Source organism: Lutjanus erythropterus, chromosome 19 (genome assembly GCF_056507025.1).
Source record: "Lutjanus erythropterus isolate fLutEry1 chromosome 19, fLutEry1.hap2, whole genome shotgun sequence".
Taxonomy (NCBI): Eukaryota; Metazoa; Chordata; class Actinopteri; order Lutjaniformes; family Lutjanidae; genus Lutjanus; species Lutjanus erythropterus.
In genome coordinates, this window is record NC_139335.1 from 16,893,550 (window position 1) to 16,910,992 (window position 17,443).

At 40.8% G+C, this 17,443-nt stretch overlaps 1 protein-coding gene across 1 annotated transcript; it reads left to right on the forward strand.

The window, feature by feature from the left end:
* Positions 1 to 395: 395 nt before the first annotated feature.
* Positions 396 to 9,874, forward strand: cbx4 (chromobox homolog 4 (Pc class homolog, Drosophila)). The gene is made up of 5 exons (XM_084744810.1): positions 396 to 866; positions 983 to 1,026; positions 1,693 to 1,758; positions 4,810 to 4,876; positions 7,351 to 9,874. Exons 1-5 carry the CDS (start codon positions 798 to 800, stop codon positions 8,752 to 8,754), a joined length of 1,650 nt encoding a protein of 549 aa, XP_084600936.1. The 5' UTR covers positions 396 to 797; the 3' UTR covers positions 8,755 to 9,874.
* Positions 9,875 to 17,443: the final 7,569 nt, after the last annotated feature.

Genomic DNA, 17,443 nt, shown 5'->3' on the forward strand with positions numbered 1-17,443 from the left:
ATGCATAAAATCTAAGTTCAACAGCTTTTTTATGTAGTTAAAATAGTGAAGATCTCACTGTTTGGGGTTTAAACAGCACAAAATGAACCACTGCCACAAATCTATGTATGTATCACGATATCACAATATAGTGTTTTTGATCATCTATATCGCAGAACATAATCTCAAGATACTCAAGTGTATATATTTTCTCACACGTCTATGCATCTATTTAAAATTCATCTACTGTTAATTAACATCCACGCATGGTATGTACTTGAATCAACCACTCCAAGTGTTTTTCCCCTCATGAATAGTACATCAACTGTTGGAGGAGGAGGAGTTCCCTCCAGCTTCGCTATCGAAATCAAACTGCACAAGTGGATTTTATGCATATGTGCTGCTGTGACAGTAACGGAGTGGCTGATTTGAATTTACAGACATCCCTCCTACAGTCCAGTACGCACGGGATAAACCCAAACCTCTGTGCAAGGTCTCCACCTCCCCCTCCCCTCTCCTGACGTCATGCACCGAGCTGGAGCTATTGCACGAGAAGAGCAGCTCGCCGCCGCACCACCACTGTGAATATCTGTACGCTCAGAGCCAGGAGGACTGTGTGAGGAGGAGTGTGTGCAGAGGAGGGAGAGCGAGAGAGGTGGAGGGAATACAGTTGGGTTTGGATACAACTGGAAAACTACCAAGCGCGCACAGCACAGCACGCACCGAGCGGGAGGCACATCGACGGTGCCGTAGCCAACATCTACTTCACCTACTACCCCTGTTCGTCCCCCTCGCGATCGGTTCGGATTCAGGCGAGAATGGAGCTCCCCGCCGCCGGAGAGCACGTCTTTGCGGTGGAGGGCATCGAAAAGAAGCGCATCCGCAAGGTAACAGAGAAGGGAGAGTGTTTGCAAAAAAAAAAAAAAAAAAAAAAAAAAAGCGCTCCGGACGTTTGACGTGAGCCTCACCAACATTTTTCTCTCCTTCTCCTCCACCATCACAGGGCAAGATAGAGTACCTGGTCAAGTGGCGAGGCTGGTCTCCTAAGTAAGTCCGAATGCAACATTTGCAGTCATTGAGACAAGATGCATCATAAATATGCAACGAAATTAAGTGTCGTTACTTAAAAATGGCATTCATCAAGGGCGTGCATGTACAGTGTGTGTGTGTGTGTGTGTGTGTGTGTGTGTGTGTGTGTGTGTGTGTAAACTGGGAGAGCGCGGTTGGTATGTGTTTCAGTGTATCCGCGGATGCCTTCACTAATTTATGCGAGGGAAGGGGGTAGGCACAGCCATGTAATCCCGTTTTAATTATTTCTGCTCTGCCAGCGAATTTACGAGACAGTGGTGTTAAAATGGCCGACTGTATGTTGGTGCTGGAGGACCGGTTGGAGAGCACATACACAGAATATTTGTTTGTTTTTGCGCCGCAGTTGCATGTCCTCACGGCTGCTCTGCTGCAGCGGGAGTGTGACGTTATTAATCTTGGAGTAAAAATCCACAAAAACACATCTTTTACATTAAATTACCTCACCTGTCCACTCGGGACGGGCTGTACAGCTATGGTGAAGATGTGGGAATGTGTGTGTGTGTGTGTAAGGGACAGAGGTTGAGGCCTGTGTGTGTGTGTTTGTGAGTGAGTGAGTGTCAGTTAGAAAAGGAAGTGTGCACATGTGACGGCTCTCTGACAGTTGTTTGCTCTTCGTCTCTGCAGATACAACACATGGGAACCAGAGGAGAACATCCTTGACCCGCGGCTCCTCGTCGCGTTTCAACACAGGTGAGAGAGATGTGGACTTCGGACGAGGCCGCGCAGCCTCCACTTCAGCCATGACCATATATGGGCATGGGAGGAGGGGCGCTCCAGTAACTCTATCACTGACCCCCTCCTCCTCCTCCTCCTCCTCCTCCCCCTCCTCCCCACAGGACTGTCTCTAGGGGAAAAGGCTGGGGATGTGGTAGTGAGAATTCCTAAATCATGCTAATGGAAACGATCGGACACGCGGAGATATGCATTAATGTGTGTTATAAATTGTAACAAATGGTCGTCTTATTACGTAATTTTGCGTCAGGAATCAGAGGGCCCGTTGCATGCCGTGACCCAGTTTCACACAGAGAACCGAGAAAGTGCATGATGGACCAATGAAAATAGAAACAAACAAACTACAAATATTTGTTTATTGTCATATTTTTAGCACTTAGTTTGTGTTGCAAATATAAAGCCTTGACTGCACAGGTGCGGTTCGTTGTGGTTTCATATGGGGAGACCAAACTGCTGCCTGAGATTCTCATTCCTATGAGAGCTGCAATGATTAGTTGATTAAAGGCATAAAATGCAACATTTTCCTAGAAAAAAAAAAATAGACTAATATAAATGTAATCTCTTTCAGTCATCATGTATGACACACTGAATGAGTGTGGTGGCTGTATCTGCACAGACCCTGCATGTTCATGTTAGGAATGACTATTGGTGCATTCACAAAACAAAATATTAACACTTCATTTTGCTAAGTAATTATCAGTAATGTGGATATAATGACTAAGTGTGAAATTATTTAACAACTAGAACAGACTGATAAGTTCAAAAAAATAATGTCACTTTCCTGCAATGCAGCCTTTATAACCAGGAAAAGACAACACTTATATCATGATATAACAATGTCTAAAATCTAAGATGATATCTAGTCTCATATCACAGTATCCATATAATATAAATATATTGCCCTAGTAAAGCCTCAGCAGAACAGGTGCAGTTTGTCGTGGTTTCATGTGAGAAGGCCAAACTGCTGCATCATGGGATTCTCATCACTACAAGAGCTGCATTGATCCTACTGAGCAAAAGATACAGCCCAAAGACATCTTTTGAACATCTTGTCCTATGTTGAAAAGACGTCCACTGAGGAGGCAATGTGAGAGTTTTAATGACATCCTCTGAATCTCCAATGTTGATGTCCACAGTAGCATTAGCCATAATTTAGCACATAAAACAACAATAAATATGTTAATAAATTACATATATTACAAATGAAAAATATTTAATTGATTGCATGTTTATTACTGCCATCGTTCTTGCATGTTCACGAATGTCCAAAAAAATCTCAGATAGCCAGACATCCAGATATTGAATCTGATTTACTCATCATGCAGACATACATATGTGGTCCTAGACTGACCGACACAATATAGAAATGATCTGCCAATGTCTTGCTTGCTAGTCGAGTAACACTTACTCAGCTGAAAAAAAATAGTTCCAAAACATTTTTAGAATCAAAAAATCATTTCGGCCATTTTGGCTAAAGATACAATTTGAAAATCTAAGTTTGGGAAAACCGTTCAGCTACACTAGTTTTGACACATCATCGCACAGCAACTTCTGCCATTATTTTCTGTTTAACCTTGTGGAAACAAAATATTGCATCTTGGATGCATAAAATGTTCAACCTGCTGTCAGTTTGGGGTCAGCAGTAAGCTTAATAATGGCCTGTAAAATAATCAGAAAGGCATAAATGTCAATCTCAGAGGTCGAGATGCTAATGAATACAAATGCTGCTGTCATTTCAGCCCTGCAGCACATGCACGACCATATCTTGTCTGGACCCATGAGGCCTTTGAGATACGCTCTCTCTGTAGGCCATCAGGCCACTCATGGGACCGGGTAAAGACATGATGGCTGGGGAAAGGAATTCGCATTTCTGAAAAGGCTAATTGACACGCAGAGCTCTCCAGCGTTTCCAGTGTACCGCTCTCATATTCCCCCACAGCCTGCCTGCCTCGCTGCCTGGCTGTATGTGTGTGTGTGTGTGTGTGTGTGTGTGTGTGTGTGTGTGTGTGTGTGCCTGGCTCTGCGCTGATGGTCATGGAGTGCTGCCTCTGCACTGTGTGTGTGGATTCCTCTCTGCTCCCAGAGGATGGGGGAGGGGATCCGACAAGGGAGGCTGTAATTGCCAAATCTTCTGTGAATAGGGGTCACCCCGTTGGACGCTGTTTGAAATCGCACACATTATAGCATTAAAATGTAGACAGTTTATTGTGACAATTTTCTGGCAGCTCTGATCGTTTGAACATCTGTAGCAAGAGGCCAACAATAGGCTGGGTTTCACGCATGCCCGGTTAGCCTACATGGAGCCGGCCTTCACCCACCGCTGGTTATTTATGAGCCAATGATGAGTCAAGGTTTATATCAGGGAGCAATATTTCACAGTCAGCCTAGTGCTTGGTCTAGTCAGTGCAACTACAATAACATGTTCTGCTCTCTCCTCCCTCAATAAAAACTGCTCCAAGAGATGTTTGTTATTAGTCTGATATTTACGGCCCTGCATTTCAGAGTGCAGACGTTGTTTTGCGCAACGCATTGTGGTTTGCATGTTTTCAACAGCAGCATGCATCCCAGAAGTGCTTCACAATGTTGTTTTTATCCCATATCATCCCTACCTCATGACCCTAATTAGAGATTGAATGTAAGAAGAGGAAGGGCGTGCTGAAGGAGACGGGATGTTTGAAAGGCAGGGAGAGATTTTCCCTGCTGTAGCCTTAATTGAATTTCTCCAGGATAATGAGAATATGGAATGGGCCGATTACCATGGAGAGCTATGCAAATAAGGACCATAATGCTTTGCAGCAGGTCACACGTGGGCATTCATTAGTCCTCCAAATCAAAATTCCTCTTTTGACCTTGAATAGGTGGAAGAAAACGAACAAATAGTCTAAATGCCAAACCTGTAATTTTCTGTGTGTTGTAATTAGATTTTTAATGTAAAAAGGTGAAACACTGTCTGTCAAATGAGATGTTTTATATGGTGCAAGAAAATGTAATTATGTTTTGTTTTCACAGAGAGAGGCAGGAGCAGCTGATGGGATATCGTAAACGGGGGCCAAAACCAAAACATCTTTTACTGCAGGTAATTATCATCTTCATCATCATCACATGCATAATGGTTTCTGGGAAAATGTCCTGCCTTTCCTGTTTCACTCTATGAGAGGCCAGGAGGGGAAAGGACCCGTCAGGTGTTTTGGAGCGGCCGTCATTATGCTCGGGGATATTTATAGATGTCTTTGAGAAAGACAGAGAGGATGGGGTTTTACAGCTGGATTTGTCGCCACACTCATCGTGAAACCAGACTGGTTGCCTGAGGTTATGTAAGCGTTGCTCGAGTACACTCATTTTATCTGCATGTTCAATATTTAATAGCTCTATATGCAAAAATACAGTTTCTTGTTTGTTTGTTTTTTGAGAAACAGCTATATGTAGCATTTGCACATCCAAAAATGAGTATTGCTGTCCAAATAGCGAGTTGGAGCCATAGACGGTGTATTAAATTGGTTGAATATCTACTTGATGTACCGTCTATGGTTGAAGTGAATTCCCTTTCTTCTCCAGGTACTGGAAGCTCAGGCAGGCTGCAAGAGCACAAGATGAGCACAACATTGTAATTTGACAATAACAAGTCAGCATAAGTTCTACACTGTCAATTTATCAGATGTTTATAACTATCAGTCTGCGGTTGATGTCACGTCAAGCCCCTCATCCGGAAAACAAAAGCCCACTGCACTGAAAATACACACTCTGGAGATGGAGTTCAGTAACTGCCTGCCAGACTCCATTAACATATTGCTCATTTTAGCCATTCTAACATCTACTCCCTCTAAAAGATTATTAATGATTTGTTTACGACTCATAAACACTCATTCAGCAAACATTCTGCATTAATTTGAACTCTAATAAATATGAAAGGGGCAAATCTGATTATATATCACAGCCATTTAATGATTTAGTGAAGTAAATGTTTGCATATTTCTCCATTAAGAATCTGGAACCAGCAAATGTTTGTCATATTGTACTGCAAGGATTAATTGATGTCAAAATAGGAACTAAATTTCTTTTGATCAACAAATCTATTAATTGACCAATCCAAACAAATTTAGCATTTCCTTAATCTCTGATGACATATCAGTGACATTATATGATTTGCAACAGTAAATATATTACAGATTTCTCCTTTAAAGAGAGATCTTATAACTGGAGGGTCTTTTTGCACAAAGTGAACGTTTTCTTTCGTTTCCCTGTTCGCAGATGTTTCCCAGGACAAAAATAGATGGCTGACAGTAGAACTCTAGCCGTGCTTTGACTATGTTAGCTGAGGCCTTCGCAGGGCCGTATTCTTAGCCAAATGTGATTATATATTTTGAGAGACTCGAAGCTGATTGCTATGCAGTGTCACTCCTTAAGAGGCATACCACTCTGCCAGAGTCACACGTGGCCAGCGATCAGGGATAAAGCGTGACATGTCTGGTGGCACTTCTCTGACCTCAGGTCACAGCCAAAGCGTCTTGAGCGTTCCGCTGCAGTGCCCCTCTGACGGCCCGTGGGGTCAGCCTGTACAGGAGGAGGGGGAGGGGACAAGATGGTGGGAGGGAGGTCATAAGCTGGGCACTGATTGGATAGTTTCTGATGGGCTTCAGCATCCTGTTAACTTAAGGTTTATCTTAATTTCAGTGTGCAGATTTGCACAGTCAGTTTGTTACGGATGACAGCAACCATACATAAGATAGTTATATATATATCTATGTCTGTTATATATATCAGGTTCATCCTCTTTTATGGAGGACAATCATCGACCCGTAAGCAGTTTTTGTATTTTATGTTTAAACTGGCAAAGACCTCGGAATTTATATTTACCACCAGTCAAATTAGAGTGGATGTTTTCACTCAAAAAGGAGATGCAAGAGTTTAGTACCTGGATGGGTTGCTCTCATCCACGCTCAGCCAGTGAAAACAGGCGTGTAATGCCCCCAGCCTTGTGTTACAACATGGGAATATTAAGTTTGAAAGACATAGCGATTTGCCTGGTAGGGAGGGTAAAACAAAAATCAGGATATCTCAGGTCTCTGTTGCTCTGATTCTTGACCATTCTTTTTTCTCTTGAGCCCCCAACTTCACAAAAGTGCAATTTTAAATCACTGGGGAACCCCTTTAATGTACTCTAACACTTTGGCTGCCTTTTGTTTATATTAAAGGATTAAAGGATTACTTAAAGGGTGACACTCTATCTGTGGTGTTTTTTTCAAATGGAAACTCCCACTCATCCATTAGCAAAAGCAGTGGCATATGTTAAAAGTGCTGATGCCCTCCACTTCCTCATCCTAAGTGGTTTATTTAGCAGTGTCATCATGGAGATACCTACGTCATATCATGTGAGAAAATGTCTTTAGAAGGGCTGAGGAAACAACAAACAATAATGGACTTGCCTTTTAAAGAGATCCCACAACGTCAATCCATTTTGAGGTCTCTTCATTTGCCCTTTAACATTCTTGATTTGACAGTAAGATTTTGATGAAAATGTGTTAAACTCAGTGTGTTCTCTGTTTCCTTAAGGTACCTTCCTTTGCCAGAAGATCCAGTATTCCTGCAGGTTTCGAGGAATCATCTCAGGATGCAGATGGTGGCCTCAAGTCCGATCCCGTCCAGATCCAGCGGCCCCAGCCTCAGCAGTACCAGCTGAACAGCAAGAAGCACCATCAGTACCAGCCCAGCAGCCAGGAGGTGCCTGCTGACCAGTTCACCAACAGCAAGAAAAAGTTCATCTACCAGCTCAACAGCAAGAAACACCACCACTACGAGCCTGACCTGAACATGTACGACGCACAGGCTTCCAGGCTCAAAGAGGTGGTCAAAGTTCAGGAACCAGCCAGTAAACCAGCAAATCCTGGCTGGAACTTACCACTGGCCCTGCAGCAGAAATGGGTTCGTGACAAAGACACAGGCTGCTTGAGCAAAGTCAAAGAGTTGGCCGTGGAGGTGAGGAAACCAGCTGTTAAGGAAGCAGAGAGCGAACAAGCACTTAAACCCAATCCTAAAGACGCAACGCTGCCTAGCGCTGTTAGCAGCAAAATGAAGATAATCAAGAACAAAAACAAGAATGGACGTATTGTCATTGTCATGAGCAAATACATGGACAGTAACAAAGTTCACGGAGCAAAGGGTAAACACGGGGAATCATCCAGTGAAGAGAAACCCCAAAACTCCAAACCATTGGAAAACAATCCAGCACACACAACCAAAATATTGGATTACCCAGAGAACGGTATCCCCAAAGAGATCTGCAATGGCAGCTCTGTTCCTGCTGCAGAGCATCCGATAAAGTGTTCCCAAAAGGACAGACATTTCTCCAAACCTTCGCCGAGTACAGCAGAGGAATATAATACTGAAGTGGCTCGTGGTCAGGCTGATTTACCAGACGATCTACCCCTTCAGTTGACCGCTAGCTCACCTACAACATCATGGGCTGCTGACGCCACCATTCTGACCCCCACAGCTGTCGACCACATCAGGATCCCTTCTTTTCCCAGCGACCGCAAGCGGAAGCTGTCAGATCCCGTGGAGGACAGGTGTGTTTCTAAAGCCTACCTGACTTCCAGAAGCTTCAGTGTCCCCAGCACTGTGGTCACTCCGCCTCAGGACAAACCTATGGACCTCCACTGTAGTGGCCCACGCCACAGTCTGACATGTACATACGAGGTCATGGACTCCGGCAGCCAAGAGGAGCCGATGGATCTCAGCTGCCCAAAGACTAGGAAGCAGGTGGAGCCGGAGGTACAGCCGGAGCCTGAGCCTGCTGTCAAAGACACACCTGCTGTAGTAGAGGACACACAAAAATCCACAGAGAAATCTAAAGAAGCACCTGCTAAAAAAATCTCCCCGTTTATGGGAAATATCATAATCACTGATATCACGACAAACAGCCTCACTGTGACCTTCAAGGAATATGTCTCTTTCTAAGAAACTGTTGGACTACCAGTGACCGATCGGATGATCCTGTGTTAATATGTGCATATGTAAAAACATCAGAATTTTGTATATGTGGAAATTTATAATTTATCATTCAAATTCAATATGTTTCTTATAATGTTTTATACTGTAACTCCTCTGTGACGTTGTAGCCAAGTAAGTGCCCTCGAGGATTTGAGCGAATGCATTCAGGTGGATGTATTCCACTAAAAAAAAAAATCAGTTTATTTGTCATATGGAGCTTAATGGGATACTTTTGCTGTTGTTTCATACCTGTACCAAACTTATATAACCTGAGATGTATGAAGGTTTATACATATTTTGTATGAATAATATCACTTATTTTGGTCCTGATAGGAGGTAGAGAGGAAGCTGTTGAGTATATGGTGATCAAAGATCAAATTGAAAGCACTTAATTACATTTTCATATGTTGGTTTGTGTCCTTGCTAGTGGAGAAGAAGCTGTGCTCTTTTAAGTCTTATTTCACTGATTGTTATTCCAGACAGGTACCCTCACAATGACTTGGCATATTTTGATGTAGGTGTGTCTGAATGCCGTGTAAACACAGAGACAACCGTGTCCACAACTTTAAAGAAAGGTATTTTCTTTTGTCAGGTTTTTGTCTTGCCATTGAGCTGCACTAAGCCATCCGTGAATATGCCATTGCTACCCGATCTATATTGCACATTTAACCATTAGCAAACATTTATAGAATGACATGTGACATGTACTTTCCCAAAGGTCAGTTACCATTAAAGGGATAGTTTGGATCATTTGAAGTGGGGTTGTTTGAGGTACTTCTTATGCACTCAGTGTATTACCTATTGTAGATGGCAGTCGGCAGGTTTCCCCTCAGTTTGGGGAAGCAGCAGGTGCACCAGTGTACGAAGCTAAGCAATGAACTGCTGTGGACGAAAGCTGTCATTTATATAAAAAAGAACCACCTGAAAACATCAGTTTAAGTGTAAACTATATTGAGAATATTTTCACCCCTTTACCTCGCTGTCAGACAGCCTTTTCTGATGGGAAACCAGTGTTATACAAGTCAAATATTTCTCTCTCTAAAGCAGCCAGACTCCCTTAGCAAAAACATTCATTTCGCCTTGCAGAAAACAGTTTTTTATCTACTGCTGCCTCGATTGATCAGTCTGTCTGTGTTATTGTGCAACTATGGCGAATCTGAACTAACCTTTTTAAAGACCAAAGTCACACAATAACACAAGCAAAGTAATAGATCAAGGCAGCAGTAGACCAGAACCTCACATGTTCTGAGAGAAAAAAAATGACTGATTTCATGTATGGAGTTTGGTTCGTTTAGAGAGACAAATATTTGACTTAAATAACAGCGCATTCCCATGAGAAAAGGCTGTCTGAAGGCAAAGTGAAGAGGTGAAAATACTCTAAACACTTAAACTAAATTAGATTTTTAGGTGGACCTTTTTTTCCATGGCTGAAATACATTTTGCTGCTGACCCTGTCCACAGCTGCACACTGCTTAGCTTCTGTGCTAGTATTCCTCTAGTATAAGCACCTCACACGACCCCATTTCAAGTAATCGGAACTATCCCTTTATGAAAATGGTGCCATTTATCAAACATGTGACTTCCCATTAGGACAACATATTGACTCAGACCATAATTAGGTTGTGATTTATTACCTTATTGTTGACCTCATATAATGCTGGGGCTACTTTAAAAATATGCTAGTTTGCTAATGTCACGCAGATTAGTGATATTCATCTCATTCTGCTATTTAAGCTCATTATATGATCTGAAAACACATTAGAAAAAGCTACCAGGGTCATTAATGAGTATGTTATACTGATTAAATGTGAGTTGCGAGGCTGACTTTGTATACTGTTACATGCGATCCAGTGAGTGAGAGCTGTTTTGATTATGCTGCTGAAAATTCACACGTCAAAGCTGTTGGATGTAACCTACATTTGAGTCTAAATTGCCTTCCATGCACATTTAATGCAAAACCAGTGAGAATGCTAAAATGCTATAATAAGAAGAAAAATGAAGAGTGCATATTTATTGCCGTTTAATTTGTTGTTCACAAACAATTACTGGATGTTGTCTGCATTTGCAGAAGCTGCAGGTGATTTGTCCTTTTTGGAAGATATTTTGAGTCTGTTTGCTCCGTTTTGTTCTCTATTTTATGCTTTGTTTTGTTCCTTCTTTCTTGCACTTGTTTCAAAGTCAAAACGATTGTTATAAAGTATCTTCTACCACGAGTTGGTTGACTTATTGCTGTCGGCACAGCTTATTGGATGGTATGTTCCACAATAAAGAAAGAGAAATGACCTCTGACATGTTGTCGCATTGATATGTGGTGGGTGCAAATTGGGCATGTTGATATATTGAACTTAGTCTTTACTTCATGGGCAGCCTTTTCATAGTTTTTCTAGCATTCCAGAGAAAGATTTATGTATATCATCGTTCATGCACTCTAAATCATTCACCTGGTTCAACTTTAAAATGTAAGTTCCCCTTCTGCCTTAAAGGTACAGTTCACCCCAAAATCAAACATACATATTTTTCCCCTGGCCTGTAGTGATATTTATCCATCTAGATTTTTCTGGCATGAGTGGCGCAGTTTTGGAGATACTGGCCATAGAGATTTCTGCCTTCTCTGTAATATAATGGCACTAAATGACACAAGTCCTGTCTTGCTCCAAATACCAGAAAAATACATTTTAAAATTAAAAAAATTATTGTCTCTTTCCAAAAAAAACATGACCTGGTTACTCAAGATAATACACAAACCTTGTTGTGAGCAGTTTCATGTAGGAATTACTTTTTTTTTCTAGTAGAAAGAAAGTCATTCCAGCAAATTCTACTTCAGAAAGAAAGTAGTTCCTTCATGAAACTGCTCACAACAAGGTCTGTGGATTATTTTGAGCAACTAGGTTGAGATTTTTGGAATAGTAGTTAGTTTAGTTTTATGCTACTTTTTTGGTGATTGGACCAACACAGGACTTGTGCCATTTATTCCCATTATATTTGAGACAAGGCATAAATCTCTACAGCCAGTATCTCTAAAACTCTGCAACTCATGCCAAGACAGTAAGGAGCACTACAGGTCAGAGGAAGATGTTTTGGTGAACTGTCCCTTTTAAAAAAAGTGAGATAACAGAACCTGGGTTGAATAATTGGTTAAAAGTCATATTGCCAGTTTTGAAAATGTAAAACCAATTGAGATAAGTTAAGTGAACTTGAAGTTCAATACACTGAAGATGTTTAGTCTTCAATAATCACAGTTAGTGTTGTTTTAATTAAAAGAAACAATTAAAAATTTCTCATTTATGTGTTCTTCAAACTATCAATCAGAGGGGTCTGAGGATTTTTTTTAATACTCAGTATTGTCTGCTAATTCGCTGGTCAAATTTCTTTTTTCCACTATTAAGTTCTGAAGTTGTCTGAACATAAAAACTAGAATGTTTAAATTGGTTTAACTTGAGAGTATTAGAATGTATATATTTACATTAAGTTAATGAGAAGGTATTAGTTTATTCCACTACATTTCTGTATGATGTTTTACAGTGTGGGCATGCTGATGTATTGAACTTTGTCTTTATTTTATGGGCAAATTTTTCATAGTTTTTTTTTTCTTTTTTCTAGCATTCCTGTGAAAGATTTATGTATCATTGTTCATGTCCTGCAGTTGATCTGAAGTCTTTCTGCTCATACAGAGAAAGAATGGAACATTAAACACTAACTCGGTTGTGAACCATGAATAGAAAAACAGATCGTGTTGCATAATCACAAACTATCCTGCACAAAGGGCCCTCTGTATTGCATAACTGCACTGGCCACTTGTGTTATTAAAACTTTACCCATGCATTATTTTTCTATTGTAGCTCGACCCCAAGCAGGAATGTAAACACATAACATAACTGGAGCAGGAGTGCAGGGGAAGGCTTATTATGCAATTCTCAGGCTCTATCAAGAAGAAAGGCTTCATGGAGGGTGAGTATTTGGCCACCACACGCCTTCTGAGTGTGTACAGTCCAGCACAATGTGGCAGGGAAGGGCGTCAATTATGTGCCATTTAAATGTAATGTGTCTCCAATAGGCTTCCTGGCATTCACACAACATTGGGCACATTGTTTTAAAGGGCTTTGTTTTCTCAAAAAAGGCATGTGTCACTATGACACAGCAATTCTCCTATACAGTAAAATTTAGGGGCAAGTTTGGACCCTCGACGACAGATACACAAGCAAAGCTTCAGACACATATAGCTCAACCTTTCTGAATGAACTTTAAATACCGACCTTTCATGACATTTCTAAATGTTACTTGGCCTCCTTCAGTCTTTAGGAGGATAATTTAAAGGCCTGCAGCTGCAGGATCTGAAAATACAGGCAGAGCTTGTTGTACTGTTAAACCGGTGGAAAGATTGACTTGAATGATTTGAATGATATAAAGGCCCAGGAATGTGTGTGTCTCTCTCTCTTTCTCTCTGTGTGTGTGTGTGTGTGTGTGTGTGTGTGTGTGTGTGTGATGGCGTCTTTACTTTAGTTATGCAAGTTGCTTATCAAAGAATGCTGACACAGAAACAGGAACCTTGAAGAGGAAAAAGAACAAGGAAGAAAGAACTTTATTGTCCGAGCTGTTCATAAATGCACCAGAAAGATAGTTTCTAAGTTGAGTCTTTTTTTCCAGGACGTCAAGCACAGACGTTTTGTGCATCCAGCAAAATATTGATAAAATATAACAATACAGGGAAGGGTGAAAAGATACAGACACCACCACGCATTTTTGATGGGCCATAAGTGATGATTGAGGGGGGTTATGTCTCTGTGAGTCTATACATTGTTTTCTAAAGGAGAATATTGCACATTATGCTGATGCAGAGGCTGCTTTGGGGTCACTAAAGTAGTGCTCTTTCTGCGTCCGTTCTTGTTAAGTGAAACGGAGTTTTGCGGAGGTTTCCAGCCTCTCCACTCATTTTTTTTAAAACGAATAAACTGTCTCTCTGAACTCCTGGATTTTGCTGTAAGAAGTAATTTCTCTCAGGAGTGTCAACCACTGGACTCTGGCCCACTGGATGACTTTGCAAAGTGGTGATGTCACCATCACTACACAGGAGTAGAAATTTATAGAAAACTGAGAGAAAGTTGTTTGAATCATAAAGAGGTAAGATACTATATTCTTAATCATTTCCAAAATACAGAAATGTTTGTCCATTTGTAGATCCACTGCCGGAATGTGGAAAAACTGAGACATTGCTTAAACTGCCCTTATTTTCTAAAGACTATTCATCAACCGCTTTGTCATGGTTCATTAATTGCGAACGTTTTCACAATGCACGTGCACTTCTTATCACTAAAAAAGAGAAAGGTCTTGTAAATTAGGCTAAAGGTTATTATGTAAAGGTTTTGCTGCTCCGGTCCACTCAAAGTGGGCTGTATGAACTAGAACTACTTTGAGGAACGTAAAATCAACACTAAGACCAAATAAAATTATTTCCAGGTCCTAAAGGCCAACAACAGGCTCCCGATGCCTTTACTGATCTGTAATCTGTCTGGATCTCTCACAAGAATTACCCCAACTTCTATATTTAACTCATTCTCGACCTTTCACTCTTACAGACATTTCCTCTCCTCTCCTTCTCTAGGACCGTGTGTTGGAGATGATTTATTAGAATAACCCGCTGAAGTGGGAGAATTAAGAGCTAATTTACTTACAAATCAAACATCACACACAGTGGCCACTTTACGACCGGAATAAATCTATCAGTTACCAAATAAAGAATGTACTATTGTTGTTATCTGGTATGTGTTGAGCTACTGGAGTCTAATAAGGGCAAATTTATGACAATCAATCGATTAATCCAAACAGGCCCATGGGGGAAATGTCTCAAACAGTCAACCAAAGACACGCATGATGCAGCACGTTTTCATTTGGAAACTGAGTTGATAACACTTTACATGAGCAGAAAACAAAACCTATGAACACACACACACTGTCTGCGTATGAAGGTTATCTCTCAAGGCCTTTCATGGCTTTGCCCCAACTATGTGAGTCAGTCATGCACCAGTAGGAAACTGAAACATCGTTGAGCAGAGGGGGCATATTTATAGACCAAGTGTGATGTTTCACATTCCCTCTTTATCATCGTACCCTCCAGCAGCAGCAGCAGCAGCAGCAGCCTTCACAGTCTCGGTTTCATCTCCACACACAGGACAGTGTCAGCAGCGGGATCATTTGGCTAATTTAAATCCCTGTGTGTGACCCGGCGGAGGCCTGCTGCTGCTGCTGCTGCTGCTCACTAAATTTAATAGTTCCCAATAAACAGAAAAAAAAAAAAGCAGAGGAGCCGTTAATTGTGAAATTGCTTTGTTGGTTTTCTTTCCAAACCCACGAAGCAACAGAAATATCCTAATTTAAGCCTTCATTTCTTTGTCGTTTTGTATAAAAGTGCTGTTAAACACAAATAGACCTAACCTAAAAACCCAAAATAGATCTCGTGTGAGAAAGCAGAGCCATGGGGGGCAATGGAAGGGGTGTATCAGGATGCTTTCATGCGCTGAAATATGGCAAAGCGTGCAGGTCGGAGCCGCACAGTTCCTCATCGCTTGAAGTGTTCTTTCTTTTTTCTTTTTTTTTTTTTTTTTTTTTTTTTGTTTCTGTCTGAGCCACCTTCAGCAGAAAATGTCGCCCGGTAAGTAGGACAGTGAACAGCGTGTGCAGCAGTTGCCCAGAAACCAGAGAGCCAATAATGTTCTTCTCACAGAGCCAGCACTGTTTATTCATGTGCGGCTGTCGCCATTGCGGCTCCTGCAGACTCACTTTTCATCGACTCACGGCCAAATATGGAGAGAACCGCAGCAGCCCTCTCCTCTCAGCACCGCACCAGCCGTGCAGTCTTTCTCTCTGAACACTAACCGTGCAGCCTCATAGCCATTATAGCACCGACAGGAAATGTCGGTCTACAGCCTATGACTATCAAAATGGTGGTTCATATTTCGACGGCAGCCACAACGCATCTTTTGTCCGCGGCGCGCCCGCCTTTGTCTGCACCACAGCGGGGAGAATTTAAACAGACAGATAGCAGCAAATATATCCTCCAGTATAGGTTGTATTTTTAAACACGAGGCTGCTGCACCTCTCCGCAGGACACACCGCCTCCCTGCTTGTGTTGCGATTTCATTTAACACATCTGCATCCGCGAAATAATCCCTCATCCAATTAACCTGGCAAATAATTCAATTAAAAATCCTGCCTGTTTGCTGTCACGGGTGCCGTTTAAGGTAAATATTAAGTCATGATTTCACGGTTTATACAGCTTAAAGCAGAGCGCAGTTTAAAAAAAAATGGAGGTAAATACATTTGTAGGCAATATTTATCTATATCACCAAAACTTTGCGGTAAATTCATGCCAAATAACTGTGATGATTTCTCTCACAGTGTCACCTGTAAGGAGCTGAAAGCTGCAACGTCTTTTAAACTCACCACAGAGGACAAATAATTTGTTGTCGGTCAACGGAAACTTCTGGCCACAGTTCAGTCCCAAACAATCAACCAACACTTTAATGGTGTGGAGATTTTAGACCTGCCTCATTCATTTAACAGTGAATAAACTGAGACTGCACCCATAAACATATATCTATATCTAATCTATATCTATATCTAGGATAAGGAAAGATAAGGATTTGGATGCTTTATTGTCATTCCAGAACATAATGAATATGACAGAACGAAACGAGGTGGGCCAATCAGGTCCCGGTGCAGGAAATAGCAGTAATTAAAATCAAGAGAAATACAGAATAAAAACACAGCTAGAATCAAACTAGTAATCAATACGCAAATCTCAGCATAAAGGTATTTTTTTTAAAAAGACCTATAATGCAGCAGTATATATGTATATGCAGCAGTGTTCAGGTTAACAGCACAATAAATTAATAAATATATATACATCAATATCTGTATCTGTGGCTGCATCTCTTCTTGTGCTCATTTAAGACAAGCTGGAAAAGAGGAAGAGTTAACATCTAACAATAAAAATAATGTATTTCTAGGACTGTTCTCTGCTTTTTTTTTTGTAATAATTTAATTAATTTTCAAAGTGGCATCTATTTGACCTTCCATTCAGCTCAAGGCCGAAATTGATGACCTGGAGGATTTGGCAGGTATTAAGGCTGCAAGACTAACATGCACTGATGTTTCTTTGGGCGAGATGTGTAATCATTTCATTTACAGTTAAATGCTGATGACTATGAAGAATTGCACATGAGGCCTGCAGAAAATGAAGCAACAGCTCTGCACTTCTTCCCCCTTTTCTCACTTCATGTGTTAGTTATTCATTTGTGTGATTAATGTTCCAAGTGAATGTTTTTTATCACCATCACAGTTGTTCAGTATGTTTTAGAGAAGCCTGGCTTCTGGGCAAAAATTAAATAATAATAATAATAATAATACTTTGTAGGGTTGCTTTCAAAGTGTTTCATTTTATTAGGTTTAAAATGAGTGGTAAGTGGTTAGTATTATTATTTTCATTATTCCATTCCATTATTCCATTATTTCATAATAATAATAATAATAATAATAATAATAATAATAATAATAATAATAATAAAATAGTTTGCTACTAACTGAATACAAACATTTTATGTTTAATTCAATTAAAAGTCCTTCCTTTTATTTGTATAACCCAGAAACAATAAATAAAAAA